Source organism: Paralichthys olivaceus, chromosome 21, assembly GCF_024713975.1.
Source record: "Paralichthys olivaceus isolate ysfri-2021 chromosome 21, ASM2471397v2, whole genome shotgun sequence".
Lineage (NCBI taxonomy): Eukaryota > Metazoa > Chordata > Actinopteri > Pleuronectiformes > Paralichthyidae > Paralichthys > Paralichthys olivaceus.
In genome coordinates, this window is record NC_091113.1 from 18671009 (window position 1) to 18692841 (window position 21833).

At 42.3% G+C, this 21833-nt stretch overlaps 1 protein-coding gene across 9 annotated transcripts in view; it reads left to right on the forward strand.

Moving 5' to 3' along the window:
• Window positions 1-21833, forward strand: part of rbfox3a (RNA binding fox-1 homolog 3a) — a 530829-nt gene that overhangs the window by 487318 nt on the left and 21678 nt on the right. For 8 of the 9 annotated variants that reach the window (XM_069517543.1, XM_069517539.1, XM_069517542.1 and 5 more), the window contains 3 exons: window positions 10332-10464; window positions 12161-12200; window positions 12406-12470. In XM_069517543.1, coding sequence (XP_069373644.1) covers window positions 10332-10464; window positions 12161-12200; window positions 12406-12470 — 238 coding nt within the window. Of the gene's footprint in view, window positions 1-10331; window positions 10465-12160; window positions 12201-12405; window positions 12471-21833 lie in introns of those variants that run through there. The other variant, XM_069517547.1, reaches the window with a different exon arrangement.

Sequence of the window (21833 nt, forward strand, 5' to 3'; positions counted from 1 at the left end):
AGTTTGCTGCTGTGTTTCTAGCTTCATTAGCAAGTTTGCCACCTTTACGTTTCGGTCCTTGCCTGTGTATTTTGCGAACTGGTGAGAATGCTTAGTTTCATAGTGACGACGAATGTTGTACTCCTTTAAAACAGCGACCTTCTGCTTACATACCAGGCATATTGCGTTGGAATCGACCTCGGTAAATAAATAATCATGTTCCCAACATTTTTTGAATTTGCGTTTCTCTGTGTGCCACTGCCGCTCCATCCTTGCGCCTCACTTACTCGCTGTCAAGTGACTTCGGATTGGAGCGCAAGAGGATAGGAGCTCAACAGCGCCACCCTACCATCAATGTATCACAATGTTATTCTATGGTCAGGAATGGAAATGCACCAATCAATAATATTCAATGAGTGCGAGCGCTGATGGTGGAAAACAATAATATTGTAGCGTTCTCGCTTAGGGAGGACAGGAAGCTTCTTTGTCGTTTTATTACTTTTATTAACCTTTACAGGAACAAGTGCCTTTTACCTTCATTCCGTCACTCGCGCACATCAACAACCGACACAACTTCCTTAAACGGCCAACAATTACACATAACTGTAAACCCCAGTCCGTTACAATATATACAGTGGGTAAGGCGCGGGCCAAATAAAATCAGTCCAAATTGGGCTTCCCTGTCCTAGAGCCTTTGTTCTTACCAGATTCTGCAGTCCTGTCTGCTCAGTAAACAGAGTGGCCCGCTAGCAAGATAGCCACATCTACGAATGGTGCTGTCCAGCCAAGTCTCTGTTATCATTACATAGTCCATGTAGTGCAAAGTAATTCTCAGACTTATTTTGTCCATCTTGTTGAAGATTGACTAGAAGTTGTCAAGAAAGAGACTCAGCAAGGCTGGTCTGTGAGGGTTAGCCCGTAGCCTCACTCGTAGGCCAGCTCTCTTGCTCTGCCTTTGCTTCCTCTCCTTATGCCACTGACGCCTCTTAGGTGGGATGATAATAGTTCTGCCGGGCCCATTGGGATGCAGGATATCCAGTGGAATAGACTTCAGGCTTTTGGATGTGTAGCCTTGCCACCGATTCCCAATGTTAAGAAGTTTGTTGCCTGACCTAAAAGCTCACCCCCACTCAGTACTGCATTTGGCACAGTGGATCATACCATTATGACTTCTCTAACAGAAAAAATATTGTGATTGTTGGTGGCTTTGCCTCCTCTCAAACTCTGTCTAGGTATGGGTAGCCTCAGGGCTACATTGTAGGGCTTATTTTCTCTCCACCACTTTCTTGTCATAGTCCTGGACAACATTGAATTGCAGAGATTCCTTAATATATAATGCACAAATGGAAGTGGACTCTGGGGAATGTCGGTATAATTGGTTCTGGACTTTCTCCGGAATTTGCCTTTCACACATGAATGACGCAGCAGGAGATTCTCCACTCACACACGTTCATAACAACACAGACATTTCTGGAGTGTTCAGCTGAGGGATGGTGAAGCATATGAAGGCGGGACTTTATGTATAAATTCTACTGTGGGGGTCATGCGTTTTTGTTTTCAGAACATTGACATGTCAGTCCTTATCACCAATAGCTCTCTTGACACATTCATCAGTGTCTTCTAGGTGTAATTCATCCCTGTTTCATCCGGACGTATTTGTATTATTTTTGTTTAGTTTTTTATTTTTATGTTTGTGTCTTTCATGTGTTAGAATCATCAACAACATAGAAGGAATCCTGTGGATGATGTTCTGCTGTTGTTTGGTGAAGCACTTTGTAACCTCGTGAGATAAGTGCAATATATTATTATTGTTGCTTGCCCTGCAGACCTTTCAACTTGTTTAAAACACTGTCCTGGAGTTTTACAAAAACAGGTCCTAGCTCCTACCTCAATAGGTCCACCTACACAGAAACACTTTCTACCAGACTTGAACCTGACAATTTTAGCATCCCTGGCAGCATAATCGACAAGCAGCCTTGGAAAAGCATTATGTTTCATAACAACCATTTTAAATTGTGCTCTAATACATGCAAAATAAACATGCAGATGTACAGAATGATGGCTGTGTTCTTGACTCCTCTCCACAGGTCTCAATTTAGAGTTAAGTTACTTGTGGCACTGTTTCTTCTTGCCTAATGATCCCTGCAATAACTTCACATAGGTCTGTCATACGTAACAGGCATGTCACATCCTGGAATATCACAAAGGTGTACCTCCCTGTGATACCCACTGGCTCATTAAATTCCCTACAGGACGGCAAAACTGATTTAAAAAATGGATGTCAACAAATGTCATTCATCTCAACTGAAAGAAAAGAAATCCTTTTAATTGGGCCACAACAGAACACTAAAGAAATACTGCCATCTATTGATCGTTCCGCCCATAACCTATCTTAAAAACCTCTCCCAGTCTTTTCACAGGCTTCTCAGATACAAATAAGTGTTAGAAAAATTACTGCCAAGTTACCTTTACTTTCCCTTGCCTTGCATATTGACGCGGTAAACACTCCTGTGTACTTTCTATATTTAGCGACAATATAAAGTCAAGATGTAAGGCTACATCCATTTTACATCATTATTTGATGTGATAGGGATATAATTACAAACAGATTTTTTACGTGGGTCACAGTGTTGTCATTATTATAAAAAATATCAACTGTCATTTACCTTTGTAAATGTACCAAAAAAGAAAGTTTATATCATGTATGTTGTCTTAAAATGACAAAAAGTAGTAATTTAAAGGGGACCCATGATGCTTTTTCTGTTTTTCCCTGTCCTCTAGTCGGTTGCAATCAAGTTTGTGTTAATAAATTGTATTGGCCTGAAAATTTAAATCTGATTTAAATTTGAACACATATTTCAATCAATCATTCAAATTTTATTTGTATAGCCCATATTCACAAATCACAATTTGTCTCATAGGGCTTTAACAAGGTGTGACATCCTCTGCCCTTAACCCTCAACAAGAGTAAGGAAAAATGTATAAAATTGTCTCACTATTTACGTTGAGATAAAAAGTAAAGGGTAAGTGATTCCACCAGCTTCCTTTAAGATGTTTTAAGGTGCAGAGATAGGCCAGCCTGAAACAGTTCCAGATGATTTTGAGGGCTGATGTACTTAGTGCTGGTTGTAGATGATGATTGCTTATTCATTGAATCATTGAATATTGCAAACAAAAATGGTGGGACTGTTGTAGGATGAGTGTCCACTTCTGTAGCTAATTGAGGAGCCATGTTTGTGTACATTTGAATGCCCTCGGGTTGAGTGACCCTGGAAATTTTCATATAAGGAAATTCTATACCAGTTAGAAAAGATATGTTACTAGTTATGTCTTTACATTTTGCCTGCATTGTCCAAAATAAGGAATTTGGCTTGAGGGATAATGTGGATTGCGTTATTGAAGTAGCCATGAGGGTTGAGGGTAACTCACCCTAACCACAGGAGCATTCACTTTGTTTCAAGGATTAACTGATTCGATTATGCAGCCAAAAAAAAAAGTTTGTTTTTCTTGAATGTGATATCTAAAGATCAGCTCAAGGGAATGTCTTCAGTATTACAAAAATTCACTTGTATTGAAATATGAACTGATTAGCTTTTGGTGGTCAGAGGTCAAGGTCATGTGACCTCAGGTTGGTCTGAATTTGATCAGGAAAGCCCAAAGGTAATTTCATTACATTTGGCAGAGACATTCACTTGGACTGACAAATTGCCTCATTTGATTTTAGAAGGCAAAGGTCACAATGGTCTTACAAACTATGTTTATGTTTTTCTTGAACATGATATCTTAAAATCAGATTGAGGGAATGTCTTAAAATTTGGTACAAACATTCAGTTGAACTCAGAGATGAACTGTTAAGATTTGGGTGGTCGAAGCTCAAAAGGTTAAGATTGCATGAGCTCATGTTGTTGTGAATACAATATGTCAGGCCAATAGGGAATTCATTCATTACATCTGGCACAATTCACTTGGACTCATGGATGACCTGATTAGAATTTGGTGGTCCAAATGTGTTGACAGAAACTGCACTGGTTGAAGGGGTCACACAAACAATCCTTCTGCATGCCGAAATGCCCTTGGGCAAGATGCTGAACCCCAAATTGCCCCTCATAGAACAGAAAAAAAGTGCTGCTAATAGATGCACTGTATGAATGTGTGTGTGAATGGGTGAATGGCATACTGTACTGTAAAGCACTTTGAGTGGTCATCAAGACTAGAAAAGCTCTATATAAATACAAACCATTTACAAACACAGTGTGGTATTTCTAGTTATATTTGTGCACTGTGTGAGCAGTTATGCCTTTCTCATGTCAATCCAGCCACTGAACTGTTAAACTAAACATATTCACTGAACTAATGTCAGAGGTCCATATGTCCATGGTAAAACTTATGTCACATTTGTATCGATCAGACTATGAAAGTGTGTGAGTCTGTGCCTGTACCACAAAAGACCAGGACATTTTCAACCTGACCTGGACCCCTCTAACATTTAAAGCTCGGAACCAGACCAGTGCAGAACCAAGAAACACTAGACCCAGCCTGACTGGGTGACACAGACCCGATCAGCACTGATGTCACATCTAATTGCTTTGACAAGTTAATGTGAATTCACAAGTTGTTAAAACCAAACTCTGTCTTACCAAATGTAACATTAGCAAGCTGCTTATCTCCATGCCTGGTTGTGATGCATAAAATCCTTCCGCAAAATACATCCAGGTTTTCTGACACTCCTCTTGCTAATGTACTCATGATTTCAGATTAGAAATCTGTTTATGTCACCCTGATGGGTGGCAAATGTCACTTGTTTCAGCTTTGAATTGTGTTGCACACACACACACTCAGGTCTTTCATCAGTTGTTTACGATCAGCTTTGCACACACACAGGACTTTCATCAGTGCTGCCTGACATTGGTCGGGTCTTCTCAGCTTCACTTGGTTATTACACATAAATAATCTCAAACAGACCCAGGACCTGAGGTAATAGAAGGGGAACCAAATAACTTTGGGTGGATCCCTGAAGACATCTAATACAGAGCAGGTAGGAACACCTCTGAAATGTACTGGTTGTTTATTAGTTGACAAACCCCCAGTCTTCCACCACAGAAAAAGGTTGGTCCAAAAGGCTCTACGATTGCTTCTGCCGTTTTGCTGTCTCTCATAGTTTTCAAGTGTCTTTTGAATGGAAACATTTGTTGTCAATTTCTCAATTTCTTCTATTTTGCCTAAATGCTAGCTGCTGTGGTGGCTTCCAAACTGCTTTGCTGCAATGATGACCTTTCAGGTGACTTATAAGATTTGTTGTGTTAAAACTTGTAGTCTCAAGAGAGTCTTCTCTCCTCTCAGAATCAAGTACAGTGCAGTCCAATGCTTCCCTCCAGTGGTGTAGTAATGTCATAGCAATTATCGGCTTGAATTTCATTATTGGATTGATTTAAAAAATGTTTGTTTCTCCTTTCACAATGGCCCAGATAACTATTGTAGAAGGGCACAGATGGAAAAATGACATGAGTAAGGTGCTAATGGACTGCACATACTGTGGCAAGATGGGAGGGGGCTACACTGTAACTCACAAGAGAGGTTATGTATGGGCTGTGAAATTATTGCAGATAAGTTCCTATATAAATTGTTGAATACAGCCACCTGCCTAGTGTTACCTTTCTATGGCCAGTATCTCGGCTCTGAACCGTAGTTGGGAGCTCACTGGTTGTTTGGCTCGCTGTCTTGCCGGTAACCAGCCAAAGGATTAGAATGTTTCTGGATTTAACACAGCCACTTTATTGTCACTTTTACAGCAGGAGCAACACTCGCATCACATTCTGTGGTCATCAGCACCACATACATGTTCTTCACACCTTTTCCCACAACACCTAGGCGTACTACGTCACACACTGGCTTCTGTCCTTAAAGGGGCAGGCCAAGCCTGTAACACTACACCCACTCTGGATGATGATTAAACCCATAACATCACTCTAGCATGTATACATTATTAAGGAAAAAACATACCCCATAACAAAACTCTCATTTCCCACAGCCCTTGAATGTGTCTTCCTCCAGAGGAAACAGCTCAAGGCAGGAGGCAATGTCCATAAAATGTCCATGAAGCATACTGCATAGATCCTTTTTGAATGCCACAAGGGTGTCCGTGACACACATACTTAAAAGAGTGATGCTATCAATCAAACCAGTTAACTGAAACAATGACCTTACTTTTGGAAATGTGACTTAAACAATACAGTAGTTTAAACGATAAACAATTCACTGCCTCTCCTTCTGTTTACTCTCATACTGTAATCTCCACAGCTACTTATCCTTCGTCAAATTCAAAACAATAGAACTGTTTTCAGATTACTCATTACCAATAGGCCCATAAAACAATGTATAAACATCAAGGGGCAACATTCACAGAACACTTTGGTTACAACATGGGATGTTACAATTTAGGAACTCTTTTTCTTTTTTTCTCTGAGTAGGGCAGCAATCCACCTACACCCTGGCTCAGTTTTAAGCTTTTGCACAGTTCAGTGACTAAACCAGTTACCAAACCTGTCCGGTGCTCTTCTGGTCTGCTGGGGTCTCCGGAGAGAAGTAGTGGGGTCATCCGGCAGGCTCCAACTCACACTGTGCCCATAGCGGCTTGAGGTGTTTTCTTCGAGCGAGCTTTTGCAGCAAAGCTGAGGCAAGTGCAACACCAGAGGGTGACATCATCCTTCATGTTGTACTAGTAATACCTGGTCTTAAGGCATGTGAGAGTTCTTCCTACTCCAAAGTGCCCACCCTCTGGACCGTCGTGCATCTGTTCCATCACTGAGTTACGATACATGTGAGGCAGTACGATCTGAGGGTAAAACACTCTTCCTTCAGTGCAATAGAATTTCCTCAGTAGGACTCCATCTCTCTGGTAAAGTATTTTCCATTGTGTCCCAAAGGCTTTGGTGGCGGGGCTGCAGTGTGCTATGTCTGCATATGGCGCATGTCCCTTCATCCATCCACTTCTTCACTGGTGCTATGTCTGGGTCAGACTCCTGATCAGCGCTCAGCTGTTCTTGAGTCCAATCAGCGAATAGGCTGGTGTTGGGGGGGCTCACTCACCCTGTTGATGCTTGGATGTAGCAGGTCACAATTACAATCATTCTCACTGGAGGTGTCCTCTACCCCCACTAGAGGTTGCTCTGTCGATGTCACCATGGCAACTTCAGCTGTGATGTCTGTCAGGTCACACTGGACCCCTTTGTGCTGGTGCTGGTCACTGTTTTTCTCTGGCTCTGGCATGGTGCATGGGCATGACTCCCTGCAGGGCCTCCTGGAGAGTGCATCCGCATTTAGGTGGTGTCTCCCTGGATGATGAACCACCTGGAAGTCATACTCCACCAGCTTCTCAAGCCAGTGAGCAAGTTGCCCCTCTGGTTCTTTAAACCTGGTTAACCAGCGCAGGCTAGTGTGATCAGTTCAAAGTGTGAATGCTCTGCCTAACAGATATTGTCTGAAGTGAGAGGTGAACTCTTATGGCTGCCAGGAGTTCTCGTCTGGTGGTGCAATAGTTCTGTTCTGTGGCTGACAGCCTCCTGCTCCCATAGGCTAACACCCTCTCCTCGCCCCCCTGGAGAGTCTGACTCTGAAATAACAGTGTGAATTTTTCTAAAATGGAGTGAATTTACATGGTGAAAGTGTGTGGTTAATGTACTTATTGACATCCGCGTTAAACACACATTAAATAAAAAGCAAATTATCATCAACGAAAAAACACAGTTTGAGGGGAAAAGACTGTGTATTTAAAACCCAAACAAATTAAATATCAAACCACAACCGCAATATACAAACATGGTCACAACAGCAAGTAAACAATAGTTCTCCTGGGATGACAGAGTGCACAAAACAACATCTACAAAGTGAAAAAGTCCACTGAAGGTTTGTCTAAATTAATAATAAATAATATTAACAGGGGAAAACAATGGCGAAACGTGGCGGTCCACCCGCTGTTGGAACACCGCACGATCTCACCCTAGTCCGTTCGGCATCCGGGCTCTGCGATCTGGTTATCGGATGAGAGTTTATTCCAAAACGTTTATAATCCACTGTCGAATGCAAGATTCCTCCGACGTAGGCTCTCTTTGAAACCCGCGGCGACCCCCGAACAAAAGACTGCCTCTTCCCCGTCTCGTTGCACCTCGCTCCTCGCTCGCCGCACTTCCTGTTACTTCCTCCCTCACCCCTTTATAACATTTGGTTAGATAATAAATACCAATACAAAAAACACATAGTCCATGTTACACCTCTGGCCGTGTGATGTAATTTCTCTGATATCCTTTTGTACATTCTTCGAATGCAAAAAAAACAATAACACAAACAATATGAAAGGCATTTAGGAAAGGCAAGTGATCGTTACACAGTGTACATGGCCATCTGCTTTCGCTCCATGTAAAGATATGATGTATGTGTTTGTTTATTGGATATATTTATTATGTTGAATAGGAATTAAGATATGGATTACTTTCTCCAGTCTCATGGATATAGATTACTGATTAATGAGTGACAGAGGGTGAACAGAGTAGGGTCCTTGTTAGTTTTGAGGAGTAGCGTGATGAGATCTGAGTTCGTATGTGGTGGGATGTTGGAAAATGTATTATCTTCTCTTATTGTACTAATAAAAATGGGTGATATTCTTGTCCAAAAGTGTTAAAATCCAGTGGGTTAACCATCTGATCCAGGTGCTTTGTTATTGGTATGCCTACTGGAGTGTGAGTATGGAGAAGTTTAACTAATTAAGGTGGTGCCAGTCCGTTAAGAGATTTAAAAGTTAAGAGTAAAGTTTTAAAATTGATCCTGTGACAAACAGGAAGCCAGTGCAGGGAGTGCAACACAGGTGTGATATGGTCTCTGTTTTTCTATCTAGTCAGAAGGCAAGCAGCAGCATTTTGGACGAGCTGTAGGTGTTAGATGATTGGCCTAAGCCTACATACAGAGAATTGCAGTAGTAAAGATGAGAGGTTATGAAGGCATGGATCACCCTCTCTAGATTCTTTTGTGGGAGATAGGCATTCACATTGGCTATGACTCTTAGTTGACAACTGAGGAAATTTGCTTGTCAAATTTAAAAACCCTGTCAAAATGAACCCCAACACTCTTTGCAGTGGAGTGATTATTAGGAGCTAGAGGGCCAAGGGTGCCCACATCCAGAGTTCAGAGTGTCCAAATACAATAACCTCAGTCTTATTTCCATTTTATTTGAGGAATTTTGAATTCATCCACAATTTGATGTCATTTAGGCAGTCAAGCAGGGGCTGCAGTGAAGTCTTAGTTTTAAGGTTCAGGGGCAAGTATATACTAATATATTTCATCGCAAAGCAGTGTAAGGAGACGTAATTTTCAAAAATTGATGCTAGGGGCAGCATATATAGGGAGAATAGGACAGGGCCTAGAATGGATCCTTGAGGTATACCACATGTAAGTGGGGCCATCCCAGAGGAGTATGTCAGGAAAGTGGCTGGGGAGTGGGACACAGGTGCAGACCCAGGGGTGTCTCTAAGCTATCCCAGGGGGATAACCACAAAAATCGCAGTAGCGATAGATTGGAAATGGGGGAAAAAACAAAACAACGAAATTGTATAGAGCCACTACAGGCATCCTTAAAGAAACAATGCACCACAAATGATTAACACAACCACCACTGCCAAGCAGCTGACTAAAAACTAAAATTGTCCAGGAGACCCAGAAAACTCTAAATGAAAGGCAAAGGCTGGAGTCACAGCAAACTCTTCAGCACCAACTTATTCACTGGGAAAACTACAGGCAAAATTCTTAGTGGGGTGTTTTCAGACACACTGACAATGGGGAGAACCTCTTCACTGCCTCTGAGACAATGAGTCAGCACAGGGCACTGGAGACTCAGGGTATATGAAGGCTCCCCACACCTGGGCTTAATCACCGCCAATCAGTGCCACACACACCCGATTGCAGTGAGTTGATTCTCTCACCACTCTCAGAGCAAGATTGAGTGCCCTCACAGAGTAGTCACCCAGGTGGATGGGGAAACTCCCATCTATTAATTATGACTGTAACCACCTGAGAGCTGCACCTTTAATCCCCATCATTCATCATTCAATCATTCAATACAATTTTTAAAAAATGAAGAACCAACTCTAGAGCCACAGACTGCTCAAGGAAGTCAGAAAGCATTAAGAGTTGGACCAACTCCACATAGTCGGTTGGTTTTCATGACAGCAAGAAAACTACAGTCCAATAGTTACCATGTCTTTCACACTAGTATGTTTATGTGTGTGTGTGTGTGTGTGTGTGTGTGTGTGTGTGTGTGTGTGTGTGTGTGCGTGCGCGCGCGTGTGCTGATGTTTCTCTCTCAGTTACAGGCTTTCCGTACCCCAGTACAGGAGCAGCCATGGCCTATAGGGGGGCTCATTTGAGAGGGAGGGGTCGGGCCGTCTACAATGCATTCCGAGCTGCACCTCCTCCTCCACCTATCCCTGCCTATGGAGCGTGAGTGCCTGCTAACACACACAACATACACACATCTGAACTGAAACATGCAACTGCAATTCATAGTAATACTGAAAAGATGAAAACCAACATTAACAACGATACATACTCAGACACAAACATACACACAGATGCAGTTAGTGCATGAATAGAAAATATAAAAATGGTAAGTGGAAAGCAAAACATCTGTTTATACAAGCTTGAAATTGCTCCCGCCAACTTTTTCTCTTTTTTCTAATATGTCAATCTTTTTTGGGCTTTGAATGGACTGCAATGACCTGCCCTGTGCACTCTAATGGGCCTGCTACAGAGAGGGCAAGAAATTGTGTGAAAATGAAGAGGGAGACAGAGAGAGAATAAGAATAGATGAAAAAGAAGAAAAATGCAGATTAAGTATGAGCAAAGGCCAAAAGCTAAGAGAAAAACCAGTCTGGTACGCTCACTATTTGCCTCACGCAGTGCAACACATCTCCTTCATATAGAATTGATCTGGTTATTGATTGTGGCCTGTGGAAAATTGGTCCACTTTTCTTCAATAGCTCTGTGAAGTTGCTGGATATTTCTACTGAGTATTTAGAACTGAGATGTTTTCAGATTTCAGGAATTGTGTACAGATCCTCTCAACATGAGGCCATGGATTGTCATGCTGAAACATGAATGGCATGACAATGGGCCTGAGGATCTCATCACAGTATCACTGTGCATTCAAATTTCCATCAATAAAAAGCATCTGTGTCCGTTGTCTGTAGCTTATGCCTGCCTATAACCCCACCACCATAGCATCAGCAAACCACTAGTGATGATGTTATAATCATTATAAAACCATTGGTGAGCATGGTCGAGCAGGAAAGGCATGTGGATGACGGTAATGTGGTAACAGCAAGTTCAGATCTATCTGCACCCTGCATCTATCTTCTTGATAATAGGTATCATACATGCACAACACACTGCTAGGCTAGGGAGTGGCATGATGGAAGACTTTTTTTAACTCATCATGAACAACTTAAGAGAAGAGCAGATTGAATATTACCACCTTCATACCACAGTCTCCCAGAGTCACTTTAAAAATAGATGATGTAAGTAAATTTGGCCCATTCCCCAGGGTAAAATTTCAATACAATTTTATTTGTATAGCGCCAAATCATAATATACATTATCTCAAGGCACTTTACATAGAAGGTCAAGACCTTAAAATCGTATTAATATAGAGAAACCCAACCATTCCTACAATGAGCAGCACTTTGGCGACTGTGGAGGAAAAACTCCCACATTAACAGGGAGAAACCTCTAGAACCAGACTCAATGTGGGCGGTCATCTGCCTTGGCTGGTTTGGGGTGAAAAAGGGAGGAGAGGAGAGATGGGTGGAAAAGAGGGGAGAGAAAAGAGATAGATAGTGGGGAGGGCGAGAGAGAGAGAGGCCAGAGAGACCGGGAACACTTGAGCACCATCAGGTATCAGATCTGACTAGTTAAAATGTAAACAATAACAGTGTAAAGATAACGGTACCATTTTGGAGTTCAGTGATCAAACCCACAAGAACAGTAGCAACAGGTGGAGATGCTGGCAGTTACAGAGGTTTGTACATAATCATATGGAAGTCAGCTGTCCCTACTTACAGACAGAATATCCACTTATAACTCTTAAGTTAAGAAATTCATTAAAAAAAAATTAACATTTCATATTCTTTATCAACAGTGTGGTCTACCAGGATGGCTTTTATGGGGCAGAAATATATGTAAGTCAAAATCCAAATAATAATAATAATAAAACATTTATACTTTGTATGTAAGTTAGTCATTATGGTTAATCGTCATAATAACATGGAACTGATTATCTTGCCCACTGCTTTACTTATAGTCAGTTGTGACTGCAGCTTCATTTTGGCTTTGATTTTGTGTTTCTAATATGAAGTGACAATGAATCCCCCTGTCTCTTCTCAGGGAGGATATGCAGCTTACAGGTATGCACAGCCAACTGGAACGACTGCAGCTGCATACAGTGACAGGTATGTTGGCTTCCTTTTCTGTTAACACTTTGTTGTAAATAATATTTTTGTTGCATTCAACTGTACCAAATATGTGCACATATATATTGATGTGTGGTGGATCTGTTTACAAAAGGTTCATGTCAAAGCCTACATTGAATGTGATGGCATCAGGTAGATGGCTCAAAGAAAACATTTTCACAATCAATCAATCAATCAAATGGCATTTACATAGCCCATATTCAAAATCACATTTTGCCTCATAGGGCTCAACAGCATCAGCTTCATTTTATTGATTTTTATGTAAAATTTGTAAACAGGTGGATGATAAATCAACCCCAAAGGACAAGCAACAAGGAAATTCCACACATCATGTTGGCTCCTTAGAATACAAAGTCCAGCACAGGAGCAAAAGTTACACATAGTTTGGGTGAATTTGAAATAAACACTTTCATTGGTGTTCCTATATAAGGACACTGGTCACCAATGGTTCAATGTAGTCTGTAAATACTGTAAGTGACTTATGACTTCCATTATAGTCTAGAATTAATATGGAAAATATGTTTAATCTATTTTATTTCATAGTGACATTTTGGTGGAAGAAAAAAAAGGTCAGAAGGACTTAAAAAAGGAATCCCGGTTTGTCTCACTGGAATGTCACATTTGTAACTTTATGAACAATGACCAAGTATTGGAACATGACTGTACAGTGTTAGAATTCCTGTTGTATGCCCAGAATGGACATCACTCGTGAAAAAGGTTAATGTACGTATAAAAATGCATATATTGCCCTTTAAGATTCCCCTTATATTGCTTTGTGATAAAAGCTGCAGGAGTACATACACTCACACAACAAAATCCACCATAGGCCGGAGAGAGAGCAGTGTGATCCATTCCATTTTTCATTCATCATTTCCCTTAAAGCTCCCATCATTTGCACCCCTTATCCATTATCTTCTAGGGTCTTGTGCCATACCTTATCATCACTGCCCCTGACTCAACCCGCTGTGCATGTGCTCTTTGAGCTCTTGGAGCCTTCCAGTTATTCATCCAGATCAGTGATACGTATTTATAGAATAAAATAGTTTGTGCTTTTGTATGTGTTTGAGCAGTGTCGTCCACCCACTATGTCTTGTATGAAGGTGCTTTGGGAGCTAATCTAGGGGAGATTGAGCATGTCAGGCACAGCAAGAGCCTGTAGGCCTACGATATTGTCAGATTTATCAGAAGCAAGCAGCAGCGTACTCGGGAAAATTATGAACAGAGCAGAGCCGATGAGGGAGCTTGTTTTTCTACTCTGGCATTTCCTCTTTCTCAATCTTACCGTTATTTGTTGTCCTTCAGTGGCTGATGTATAGCATAGCCTTCTCCACTCTCTTTGTATCCTCTTTTACACTGTGTCTCTCTCATTCTCTTTTAAGCTTTCCTGATTTAAAGTGAACCCTGGGTGGTGAGATAAATATGAGTAAACAGGTTTATTTATTTATATAGAATAAGAGAGGTCTTACTCTTTACTTAGTCTTTTTCTCTACAGAGCAAGCACATCTTCAGGTGTTGTACAAGTGTACATTGGTAAGTGGGCTTGCTCGTATTTCTTGGAGATGTTTCACCCCTTGTCCAAGAGGCTTCTTTAGTTCAAAGTGACTAGTCGGAGGTTTCAGGTATTTAATCTTAAATACCTGAAACCAGCTTAAACCAGCAGGTCATTGAAACCCTCACCAGCAATTGTGTTGTTTGTTACTGGTTGCCTATATGCACTTGCACAATTCCTGAAGATACCACCAGACCTTTCTTATCAAAGTATTACCCAAATATTTCCAGCACAATAAAAACAAATGGATACCGTGTGCTTGATCACTGCGGCTCTCCATTCCATAATTAATCCAATCGCATAAATTCCATCAGGAAAACTCTCTATGACCCTGTGGAGGTGAGGTGGCTGGGAGAGCACCTTCAGCTGTACCAGAGCATCGATCACTGCAGGGGAGAGCTGTTAGCTGATTGATCCTCAGGTTTAGAAGGCAGTGGCAGAGCTGCCTAATTGGAACACGTGGAGAGACACTGAACTGACACTGAGTAGCAAAGCTTTATGATTTAATAAATCAAGTTGAAATGTTTCAGATGTAGTGGTTTTTCTCTGGCTGTTGTGGTGAGACCCCGATGGTAATGGCCTTTGCCACAGTGGCACCCAACATGGGGCTCCACGCAGCCAGGGACACGGACTGGCGGGGGGAGACGGCACTGGTACGGATAGCAGAGGGCTACATGGCCACGACCGGGAACAGGCAGCCGGCGACCCCTGCTCCTGTTCCTGCAGCCCCTGCTACTAGCCCCTCGACGGTGGAGATGCCAACGCTTGCAGCCCCAACAGCCCCTGCTGCTGTTGCCCGTCTGTTCCTGTTTCCAGGCGCCTCAGTGTGCAGACTGGCTTCCTTTCCTGGCCTGTGGGCCGAATACTGAACATATTTATTGAATACTGAACGTATTTTAATAATTCAAAACTGCAGGATTATTCATTTATTGTGAACATAGCATTAGAAATAAAACAGACTTTGATGATCCCATACAAAGAATATTTATTCTTACACAGTATCCTAAATATGTGGGAAAAGTAAGGTACTCTTTGAACTTCAAACGAAGACTGGCTGAATGGATGCACAAACCCTTGTGTGGTGAGAATTTGGATGGAAGTGCTTACATTATGCCAAAACAGAGTGCATACTTTACAAGAGGAGATGCCACATATACACTGGTCAAAAAAACACTTAAATCATATCAGATCTTGATGAAAGAATTATTCAAGTTGAAAATCTTTACTGGTGTACATTGTTTAATTTGTTGAGAACAGAATTACATAACAATGGTCAATGGAAACTTAAATCATTAACCCATTAAGGGCTGGATTCAAAACACGAACAAAAATCTAACATAAAAATTGAAATCACAGGCTGATCCAACTTGTGTGAATTTCATCACAACAACTCAGTATTGTTAATGGCCTCCATGTGCCTGTATGCATTCCTGACAATGTGTGGGCATGATGCTTCTGATGAGGTGGCGGTTGGTGTCCTGGGAGATCTCCTCCCAGACCTGGAGCAGATCATTCATCCAGGAACTGTTTACACACTCTGGCCAAATGAGGCCAGGCATTGTCCTGCACCAGGAGGAATGTTGGATGATGTTACAAGCAGCATAACATTCACCACAGCATCTTCAGACTCTTTCACACCTGTCATATGTGCTCTGGCAAATGCCAGTTGAGCTGCACGGTGCTGTGCTGTTAGCACAGGTCCCACAAGAAGATGTCAGGCCCTCACGCCACCCTAATGGAGTCTGTTTCTGGCAGTTTGGTCCGGAACATACACACCAGTAGCCTGAAGGTCATTTTGCAGCCCTGTCCAGCTCTCCTTGTGTAACAGCTGGTCTCCTGGTGTCTCCTCCATGCTCTTGAGACTGTGCTGGTAGACACAGCAACCCATTTGCAACCATACTTATAGATTTGTCATCCTGGAGGAGCTGACTACCTGTGCCAGTCAGGAAGGATAAGGAGAGAGCAATTGTCTGTGGTCACCACATGTAAAACCATTCCCTTTTTGGAGGTTGTCTTGCTTTTGCCTCTCCATTGTACCTGTTACCTGTAGTTTGATTTGAACCAAAGCAGGTGAAATTAATTCTCCATTACTTGTGCTTCTTAAATGGACAGATTGATATCCCTGAAGTTTAGTGTATGTATGCATACATACTATTATACATCCACTCTTATAATATTTGACAGTAAATGTGCAAAAGTGCAATCAGCAACAATTTTCAATCACTCATTCTGTTACCTTCTAGCTCTATCACAACTTGCTGGGACATCTCAAAAGAGTTCTTCAGTTTAGGAGGGTAGTTTAAGACCAAAGCCTACATTAGGTGAAATAACATGGCAGCAGCATGTAAATTTCCCCGTTGTGGGATGAATAAAGTATATCTAATCTAATGTAATCTAATGCAGTGTCCAGATCATGCAATACCATCCAGCCTTCAAGAACAATCCAAGTGTCCTCTGGTTTACTGGTGTCCTCAATGGATCCTTGGATGAGGGCTCCATCTTCTGCCTGCGGAGTGCACTGTCACTAAACACACACAACTATATTTTGTCTCGATTTGAGCAGCTGGAACCAAAGAATGTTTGACATTCAACTTTGAAAACTAGAGCAGAAGGTTAGTGGTTAAATCCCCAGCTCCTACATTCCGTGTACCAAAGTGTCTATGGGCAAAACACTGAACCCCAAAGTTGCAGCCAACAGCTGTCCTGGCAGTGTATGAGTGATGTGTGAGAGAGGGAGTGCTGCACAAAGATGCACTGTGTGAATGTGTGTGCGAATGGGTGAATGACAGAACTGTACTGTAAAGCACTTTGAGTGGTCATCTAGACAAGAAAATCACCTTAGGATGCTCAAAACTAAATTTGGCACAAATATCAGGCCTGGTGAAAAGTTATTTAGTAACCGGGTTGGGTGTGGCTGGATAAATTATCTCTTTGGTTTCAAGTTCAATTTTAGTGTCACAAAACTTTTTTGAGACATTAAGGGCATGCAAAAAAATCACAAAATCTTGCACCAATGTTTGAACTAGTAAGAACTTCTATTTAATATCACAATTGGATGTAGAAATAAATGGAATTGAATAAGCTCATTCAAAATATGCTCAGTTTGCTTATTATTTCAGCAGCCATGTTGAAAGAGTGGAGCGGCCACACAGCCTGCGGCTCAGAAGCCATGTTGCTCTTCTAGAGATTTGAGGTCTCAGCTATTTTTTTACGTGTTCACAGCAAAATAGAAAGCGAAAATGGTCTTTCAGCAGTTTTATTGTTTATCAGTTGAATATGTCACAAACGTCTTGCAAATGTTTGCAAGACTTCTTGGACTAGTTTTTATTGTGAAATATTTGCAGAGGTGGAAAATGCATGGCTTTATACTGTATAGTACTGGTATTAATTTGAGTACATAGAATTACTTTTATACAAGGAAATACCAGAAACCTCAGAAAGGGTGTAGTTATATTAAAAGTTAACATAAAGACCTTCAGATGGTGGGCATAGTCTCTCTCTCTCTCTCACTCTGTGAACTGTGGTGCAAACGCAGCCAGTGTGGCCTTGGCATTAACCCTGGATGTAAGAGTTGGGTGCCTCAGAACAGTGAATATGCCTCTACTCACCATCCCCTATGCATGTACAAATTACATGTATGGTCAATTTCAGTGTTCTTTTTAGTCCAACAACTACCAGTCTTATGCTCATTTTACACACTACAAAAAATATCAAGAAATATTGACATACATAAAATGAAATTTGCAGCCATTAGCATAGCTAATGGCAGTGAATAGTAGCTTGCATTTATTTTATTGTCTTACTGTAATGGTGCAGGATGCACTCAATGAGTGATGACAATTTCATAGCCCAAGGCTTCGTATGTGAAGCATATGGATCCCTTCTTAGAGGTTGAGTCTTGTTAGTGTTCTCATGTGTGGTGAGTGTATGTTGGGGTCCTAATCTAGGCTCTCCACCATAATTTACAACCCCACTCCTTCACCATGCTGTAATAAGCAGCACCCCTCCCCTAGTGTTGCCACCATACCCTCATGGACCTCCTTAGGTGACCCTCAGCCCCTTTAGTTGACTAAACTAAGGTTGATGTCCATTTTTGATGATCCAATTATGATTTGGCGCTATAAAAATAAAATTGAATTGAATTGAATTTTCTCAGACATTACTGACTTGCAATTGTTGAATTACAGTAACCATAACAGTTCCACTAACTTCAAACAACACATGTCCTGCATGAACTAATGCGATGCTTCATTTCCAAGCAGATTCTAAATACAGGACAATGTACTCAATTGGCAGTTTATCACAGTTCCACCTAGCTAGAGCTTATGCAGTGTAACTCTACGTTCCTGCCGTGTGAAGCATATAATGAGATGTTTTTAGGTGTTTCTCAAAGCCTATAGTAAAAACAGAACAGAATGACATCAAAATGAACAGACGGAGACAGAACAGACAGATCTTCATTTATTTCTTATAATAATAATAATTTCTATTAATTTATACAATGTGCTCAGAAGAGAGAACATGGCAGGGAAAAAGTTGTGGTGGAACTGTGCCTTGTGAGTGATGATGCAAGCTGGTGAGGTCTCAGGTTTTACCTGGAGTTCTTGAACAGAGAGTGAGCTTGGTGGTGTTGGTCACACAGTGATGCCAGTGGTTAGAATGCTCTCAATGCGTTCTCTGTAGGCCTGGGGGTGAGGGGCTGAAGTCCAGCCTTATTCAGCAGTTTGATGAAGGGAAGCTGCTGTGCTTTTTCACCTTTGCCACAGTGTTTTGGGCCCAGCTCAGGTTTTCAGACACATAAAGACCAAGAAACTTAAGACTATCAGACCACTTCACCTCAGTATCTGTGGTGGTGATAGGCTACAGAAGGGGTACCTGCGTCCTGAAGTCCATTATCAGCTCTTTTCTCTATGTTGAGAACAAGGTCATTGTCCTCTACGTAGCAGGTGATATTGTCTCCCTGTTCTCTGTATGACTCATCCCCACCCTTAATGAGGCCAAGGAAGGTTGTGTTGTTGGCATATTTAATGTTGATGTTATTATCCTGGGGGGAAACACAGTCGTATGTGCACAGAGAAAAGAGTTTGGGACTGAGGCAGCACCTCTGGAGGGCTCCTGCGCTGACTGTGAGCTTGTTAGATCCCTTATTTCCCATCCTCACCACATGTGGTCTGTCTGGGAGAAAGTCAAGAATCCCATTTGGAGTGGGTGTTGGTACTCAAGCTTCACCATCAGCTTCAGCTACTGGTTTGTGTTAAAATTGGAGCTGTAGTCCTGAAAGAGCATGCATGCATATGTTCTCTTAGTGTTGAAGTGGTCCAGTATAGAGTGAAAACCCAAAACCAATGCAATGTCCACTGACCTGTTCTGGCAGAATACAGAGGGTGCACCATGTCTGGAACCATAACATTTATAGATCAGAGAACAAGTCGAATTAAACATTGTTTCATCAGTGATTGCGAATGTAAAGTGCTTTCTCCTTGTGGGAACTGTTTTCTCTATAATATTGTACGGTCTCAACCTTACTACAGTATGTTAAGTGCCTTGAGATATTGTATATTTAGATTTGAAGGGATCCTTAGTCCTCACAGAACCAGGTTGGACAACCAGATCCTATGACCTGCAGTCTGACCTTCACCCTATCTTCATATCATATAACCCCCATTTCATACAGGACACAAAACAGGGGATGCGTTTCTTCCTAACAAACTGTTTGACATAATAGATGTATGAATGACTCGAATGCATCTGGTTGAAGGGGAAACTAAGTAATGACCACCAGAACCCATGCTAATCTCATTAGAAGTGCTTCCTCTGCACTTGCTGGCAGAACTGTGTTGCTAGACAACTGACCATGCCTCTGGGAGAGACAACCTACATCCGACATGAGGTTGCCAACCACCAACCATGTAGACTCAGTCCAATTCTGCTGTTAATGACAGGGTTTATGTGGTTACTAAAATTATAAACTATAAATGTGCTTTTATCAGCCTTATCAGGCGCACACACATATGATCGGTTCTCTCGACCCACAAACGTCCAAACGTCCTCACACGTCCTGTGGTCTGCTCCCGCGTCAGAAGCCCAGCCTACTGCAAGAGACCAGAACCAGGTTACCAGCATGCTCTTATTGATTTCCCCCTCCCCCCGCTAAGCGGGAGAGAAAGTCAGCCATGACCATCCGGGTACCCAGCCTGTGGATCACCTGGAAGTTGAACAGCTCCATAGCAAGATAACAACGAGTGATCCGCGCGTTGGCATCCTTCAAGCGGTGGAGCCACACGCTATAAATTGCTCCAGTGCCACCTGTCCCACGACGTCCTATGCAGAGTTGCGCCCCGGCTGGAGCCAGCGTCTCGCCGTGTTGAGTTGCTGCTGAGTGTAGGAGAAGGGGCGGCCAGCTTCCTCGAAAACGAGGCCACTGAAACAGCGTTGGTGTCCCTCTGGCATGCAACCCAGCCGGTCCAGGATTGCCCTCCTCAGTTATTGGTAGTAATGCCGGGAGGAAGCCAGCAGGCTTTGAGCGGCCAGCTGCGCGCCACTGGTGAGCAAAGGCAGCAAGCGCACAGCCCTCCCCTCCTCCAGCCATGCGCAGGCCTCTGCCGTGCCCTCGAAGATATCCAGGTACGCCTCCATGTCGTCTTCTGGGGTCATTCTTTGGAGGGCCACCACCACCCGGCGGCGGCCGGCTGGAGCTTGTCCCTGGCTCGGGCGGCGGGATGGCCGGACGCTGCATCAGCTCCTTCAGGAGAGCCCGGCTGAGCCACTCCTCCTTGTTGTCCAGCAGTTGGCGCCCTAACTACACCACGCCATATGGTTAATTTATGTCATTTTGCATATTTCCAGTGTAATCATCATTGTAAATATTCACTTCCTGGTAGATATTAGTCAATAAACATAATTATACACCTGGCTGTTACCTGTGTTATTTGAAGTAGAGATCAAAGATGGCGGAAATGCTCCTTGATATTGGTTGCCACTCACCAATAAACCAAACAAAGAAGAATGATTTGGATTTCGACAGTAGATGGTGCAGATTCATCATTCAATTCAATTCAATTTTATTTATATAGCGCCAATTCCTAATTTACATTATCTCAAGGCACTTTACATTTAAAGGTCAAGACCTTAAAACAATATTAACATAGAGAAACCCAACAGTTCCCACAATGAGCAAGCACAGGTGACTGTGGAGAGGAAAAACTCCCTCATTAACAGGGAGAAACCTCTGGCAGAACCAGGCTCAATGTGGGCGGTCATCTGCCTCGACCGGTTGGGGTGAGGAAAGAAAAGTAAGGGGGGAGGAAAGGAGAGATGGGTGGAGAGCGGGGGAGAGAAGAGAGAGATGAGGTGGAGAGAGAGAGACCGGTAACAATTTGGCACCATCAAAATCAAGGCTAACCATAACAATAACAATGTATAGATCTACAACATGACTAGATATATTAATAAATTGCTAAGTTCTTGTAATAAATGAAGACAATGGTGATGGTGGTCGTTGTGGTCCTGTAGTCCCGGTGCCGGAGTTATCTGAAACGAGATAGAGAGAAGAGCCAGAGGGACTATGGGAGGACAAAGTGACACTTTGACATGATGACATGTTAAAACTAATAAATAAATAAATAAGTAAATAAAGAGGTGTGGGGGGGCAGAGAGACAGAGGGAAGTGAAGAAGTGCTCAGTGCATGATGGGAGTTCCCCCAGCAGTCTAAACCTATAGCAGCACAACTAAGGGATGGTTCAGGACTCACCTGATCCAGCCCTAACTATAGGCTTTGTCAAAGAGGAAGGTT